At 41.4% G+C, this 6000-nt stretch overlaps 1 protein-coding gene across 1 annotated transcript; it reads right to left on the reverse strand.

The window, feature by feature from the left end:
- Positions 1 to 4195: 4195 nt before the first annotated feature.
- LOC104599272 (cypmaclein-like) lies at positions 4196 to 5323 on the reverse strand. Its single transcript, XM_010261739.3, has 4 exons — positions 5111 to 5323; positions 4964 to 5011; positions 4770 to 4827; positions 4196 to 4679 (listed from the first exon to the last, which is right to left on the reverse strand). The coding sequence occupies exons 1-4, from the start codon at positions 5168 to 5170 to the stop codon at positions 4498 to 4500; spliced, it is 348 nt and encodes a 115-aa protein (XP_010260041.1). The 5' UTR covers positions 5171 to 5323; the 3' UTR covers positions 4196 to 4497.
- Between the last annotated feature and the right edge of the window lie 677 nt (positions 5324 to 6000).

Here is a 6000-nt window from a genome sequence, read left to right on the forward strand (position 1 = left end):
CAAAACCCAGTACTTGGCCTACCTCGTCACATTGATGACTAGAACCAGGTCCCGATAGAGGAACTGGTCCAAGCCGCAACACAAATCAGGACTGAGGCTACCAGCTCGACCGAGGGGTTCTGGAGAAGGCGTTCCAGATGTACACACCGGGCCACAGGAAGGAATCACCTCGCTTCGAATGACAATGAGGAGGCGGAAAAGAAACAAGAAGAAAAGAAGGAGGTGAGCCAGATTGGCACCTCGTCGGCACAAGCACATAGCCGATGTCTCAGACATCGCCACTAGCTGTGGAAATCCTCGTGGCCCTGCAACCGAAAGACTTCAAGGCCCCTAGCCTATAATCCTTTGGAGAGACAATTGACCCGGTCGACCACCTCAACAACTTCTAGGCCCTGATGCAACTACATGGGGCAAATGACGTGAACCTTTGCATGGCCTTCCCGACCACCTTTTGAGGCACATCTTGGATGTGGTATTTGGGGCTGGTCGTGGGCTCTATAAAGCGTTGGAACTAGTTTGTTGACCTGTTTACTATGCACTTCATGACGAGCAAGCAATGCCCGAAGTTGATGACCTGTTTGTTGAATGTTGTCTAGTGACCTGATGAGAAGCTCCAGGATTACATCAAATGATTCAACCTAGAGCGACTTCAAATTCCCAACCTCGATCCAACCGTTTAGCTCACTGCAATGATCAACGGCGTCCGACATCCCTGCTTGCACTGGGTGGTCTAGTTAAACCCTCCGGCCTCTATGGAGGAGTTCTTTAACCAAGCAGCCAAATTTATGAAGGCCGAAGAAGCGCTCAAATCCTAGTTGGAGCTGAGTAGCAAGGAAAGGAGGTCAAAGGATGAGCCGAGGAGTGGCAAATAGCGTCGGAAGAGTAAGTCACTGAGGCGCAGTAGGTCCCCCACAACTGTCGCAATAGGTTGCCACAGAGAAGAAGCAGGTCTCCGTATAGAAGCACCAAGTCCTCGAGACAACATTCTCGCACTCTCCCATCCAGAACTGAAACTACACCACGCTGAACGTGAAGAAGGGGGATTAAGACAGTCGAGAACGTCAGATGACCACCTCGGATGTGAGGAGACCCTACAACAAGAACTCCAACAAATATTGCCACTTTCATTGGGACATTGGCCATGACACAAAGAACTACCGTGACCTCAAGGATGAGATTGAGGACTTGATCTGCTGAGGTTATTTAAAGAAGTTCATCAAGTAGGAGGATCGGTGCCAACCAGCCAAGAGAAGTGCCACAGTCGAGCAGGGACCAGAATGGAGATCGACCTCCCCGAGACCCACCACTAGCACAGTAGCCCATCCGCAGTATTATTAACATGATCATGGGAGGGTCCACAGTAGTAGGATGTAGTACCTCAGTGGGGAAAAATTCAATTCGGGAGATCGAGCATGAGGACGAGAACCCGCCAAAGCACCCTCGTGTGGAGGAAGTGATTTACGTCATCAAGGATGACGCTCGTGGGATCCAATATCCGCACAATGACACCCTCGTAGTCAAGTTAATCATAAATGACTTCGAGGAAAAGCGGGTTCTGGTTGACTCTAGAAGCTCGGCCGACATCATTTTCCTAGAGGCGTTTAAGTGGATAGAGCTCAAGATAGAGGTGAGCAAAAAATCAAAAAATTGAACCGAACCGATTAGTTCAGTTTTGGTTTGGTGTTTTTAAAAAACTGAAGGTACCAGTTCGGTTTCGGTTAACTAATATAAAAAATCGGCAGTTAACCAAACCGATCGATATACATGTTTTTCTATATATTTATGTATATTATATATATTATAAATTAATAAATAAGCATTATATTTATAATATAATATATTATTTATTATTTAAAATATAATATTTTATATATTTTTATAATATATATTATAAAAACTAAAAAACTGAAAAATTGGCAAACCAAACCGACGGTTAACCGAACTAGTTAACTAACTGGTTTCAGTTTGGTTTCGGTTACTGCTATTCCAAAAATCGGTACTACCGGTTCGGTTCAAAAAAAGGCCCACAGTTCCATGAGCACCCCTAGCTCGAGAGGAGGGATTTGCTGTCGGCCAACGTCCCCATGGTTGGCTTCAGTAGAGAAGTAGTCCAACCCCTAGGCTGGGTGAGGGTGCTAGTAAGGGTGGGCTTAGTGCTGAACTCAGTGCGTTTCAATCACGATTTCCTAGTGGTTGCGACCCCCTCGCCCTACAATGCCATTCTGGGCCCACCTATTTTGCACGCCCTCTGAGCATTAGTGTCGACCTACTACCTGTCAATGAAGTTTCTAACAAGTTATGGAGTAGGAGTGGTGCGAGGCATTCAGCTCAAGTCCCGCAAGTGTTACGTAACCGCACTGAAGGGCAAAGGAAAGCAGGCCGTTGACATCGACCTAGAGCTGCAACCGAAGAACAGCAATGAGAGAGCTTGTCCCATGAAGGACATCATGCCGGTGGCGGTCTTAGATACCGACCCCAAGAAGACGGTGCATATCGGAGTTCGCCTCACGGAACCACTACGCTCTGACTTGGTAAGTTTTTTAATTAAAAATATAAATATTTTTGTTTGGTCACCAAAATGCCCAATGCCCATTGAGATGTGACTTCGGCTTTCTTGAATAGAAGAGGTAAGAATTTTAGATTTATAATTTTTTGTCAACATCCTACCTGGCAGCAACAATTCCAAACAAAAAAAAAGGCAAAAAATGATATTTCCAACCCACACATCAGCAGCTGCAATTGTAGCATCGATACCAAACATATACCAAATGTACGGAACACTGGTTTATTTACTAATTTTGGAACTCTTACCCACAAGCTCTTTTCACATCCCTACCAACAAGACGCTACAGCCGCACATTGAAATAAAACATATCCCCGTGAATGACAGGGGAGATGTTACTGTTGTATAGCTGTATTAGCATGTGGGTAGGGTTCTGAGAAGAGTTTGTGGGTAAAAGATTGCATTCGTCCGTGCTTGCAATCCATTGACCTCACTATAGTCGAATTTTCACCCTTATAGATATACCTACAAGAGATCGGTGGAATATTTCCTTCTCTTGTCTACATGGCTGTATCACTCGACATTGGTAACATGGGCTGCATGGTCTATGGCTCTATGCCACATGAAATGGACTATTGTGAGGTAAAATGCCACAGTCAAAATATATCACTGAAATAGTGACCCTTCAATTGTTTTCTTCTGTTACCCAGAAACTGTCTTAGGTAATCGGTTTTGTTTTATTCTTAATCTTAATCTGGTCATTGTCCAAAAATCGTTGATTTGATCAGTGATTCATTGTTCTGAATGGTTGAACTATCAATCCATTCGACCCGAATAGTGGTTTGGGGTCATTTATTTGAACCAAATGGTCAAACCGCTGACCAAAAAACTGGTAACCAAAGCAGTTCCGATTTCAGGTCAGTTTTTAAAACTTGTCATATACAACATGATGTGATCCCTACCATATACTTGGTTACACGATCACATATCCTTTCATATTGGTGTAAAATGCATGGGTGTGCAAAAGGGTTGAGTGTAATTCTGGTTTACTTTGCTTTGTATTTGATTTTGTCATATTTGTTTGTGAGGTAAAATGAACTCCCACTTGGATAGGAGGGTTATCTGTCTAGGGGTAAGGTATACCATACAAGATGATAACGTAGTGCCTACTTTAAATGAGAAAAAAAATGAGGTGGAAGGAATGTGTTGCAAATTTTGCATCAGTTTTATGGAATGCAAAATTTGCATTGCCAATAAGTGCAAAAGAGATAGAAAGTATGAATTTCGCATCATATAAGAATGCAAATCATAATTACAAATAAATGAATGTAAAACTGAACCTGGTACAAATTTTGCACCTGGTCAAGATTTGCATTGCAACAAACAACCTAAAGTCTAAGAAATATTGAAAATTCTGAACCAGACCAGATAATTGGAGAACCAGTCCCCGTTATAAAAAATGCAAATTTGGATATAGAGAGCCCAAATCTGTGACCATACCTGTTTTACTCGGATTGTCCATATAGCAACCCTGCATTAAATTCTAGTTTTTTTCCTCTTTCTGCATCATGGAGTTCTCTTTCATTCCTCTCTCTTCAGTTTCATTTGAAGACGAGCAGGACTAAAGAAACCCACTTGCTGCTTTCATACCATCACATCTCTTTCAGTTTCAGATGTTGCAATCAGTACGTATGTATATATAAAGACAGTGTAATTATATTAAAACAAAATAGAGGCAAACAAAAAATCCTTTTATCTCCTTACACAAGCGTGTAAGACAGAACCTTATTGACTCTCAAACAAAAGCATACCCATAGGCTCATTTACTAGTTACATGAAACCGACACAGACAGCAATCAAAGCCAGTAATACTGGTAGGTAACTTACTAAGGGGCTGTTTGGTAATCAAGTCTTTCTAAATAGATATATATTTCAAAAGCTTAGCAGATCAGAAGAGCTACAGAGAGCTTTACAGAGCATTAACTAGAGATGATTCAAGGGCATTTGGGCCTGTGTCCATGGGTCTTGAGTCTGGCATAGCAGGGACAAGCTTTCTTGTTGCCATAAGTACCCGGAGGAACACACCGGCATCTCATGCAACAGGTGCCGCATGCTCGAGTACATACATTCTTTCTTGATGATTTCCTGCATCTCCTCGCACAGGCAAAATGGCAATCTGTATCACGATAAACATGCAGTAAGACAGAACCCTTATTAGGCCTGTGAAAATTTGAAGAAACTCCTATTGATGATCAAATGGACTTACTGATCTTGGGTCGGCGATAGTATCTGTAAAGTGCAGCTAGATCACCTCCTTCAGTCATCTGCAGATGTGATGAATTGAATAGTTTTGATTTCAATTAATGATCAGAAGATTCAGAACCATTCTAACGATTCATTATTCCTATTCTATCTTTGTTTTGCAGTAAAGAGAAGGAGAAAAGAAGAGAGAAGACCCACATTACTCGGAGAATGAACGGCATTTTCTGTTGATGCTTCTGCAAAAGCCTGCAACAATTTACATACATACATACATTAGATATAAAACAAAGTTAGTAGGAAAATTGCTTTAGCCATGGCCAGTGGAGTTGGAATTGAAGAGTGTACCTGTAGGAGGAGAAGGAAGACAATAACCAAAGAGGAAAGAAGCTTAATTGCAGGGCTCATGGCTTTGCTGAAGGAGAGGTCACAATGAAGAAGGAAGTATGGTGAGGTGTTTTACCATCTTCTTTGATATCTCCTATTTATCTTTTCAGATTGGCATGTGAGGATGCCTCCTCCGTAGACCTTAAGGTAAGTGGAGAAGGCATCATTTACCATGACTAAAAGAACTTTTGGATGCTTCTTTTACTCCAGTGGATCGTGGTTCGTGGTGGGAGCTAGCAGAAACAATACTGATTCTTTGCTTCGAGTACTGGGTGGCGGAGAGAGAGACTGTACAAAATTAATAAATGAATGCCAGCACAAGATCATATATACATGACAAATAATGATGTGTAGGTTTATGTCGTCTTCTTCACGATTTCTCATTCATCACCAGAGATGGGGTCGCAAAACAAGTTATTTCCAGCTAATTGTGGGGACCTCTCTCTCTCTAGCACATCTGCTGCTACCATGGCTACAGCATTACTACTTTTTTATTTCCATTGTTGGTATGCCTTAGTTTCATTAGACTCAGTTTGGAAGGAGTACAAATATAAATATAAATATGTATATATATATACAAAATAATAGAAAATGCAAGATTTTGCATTCTACATATTTGTATCTATATTCTTTTCAATACTGAGTATTAGGGTTAAATATCTTTCTCTTTGTCTTGTCCGTGTAGCAGATTTGGGCCCGTTGTCTATGGGTGTTGGGGGAAATACAAAAAAAGATATTCTGAATATTTGGAGGGCTTCCAGTTTCTAAGACGTTTATATGTTTGAAATCATAATAAATTATTGAGAAAATTTCCGATTAATACTTTATACTTTAGGCCTACTATCATTTGG

This window comes from Nelumbo nucifera, chromosome 2 (genome assembly GCF_055504915.1).
Source record: "Nelumbo nucifera cultivar China Antique chromosome 2, China Antique-T2T, whole genome shotgun sequence".
Lineage (NCBI taxonomy): Eukaryota > Viridiplantae > Streptophyta > Magnoliopsida > Proteales > Nelumbonaceae > Nelumbo > Nelumbo nucifera.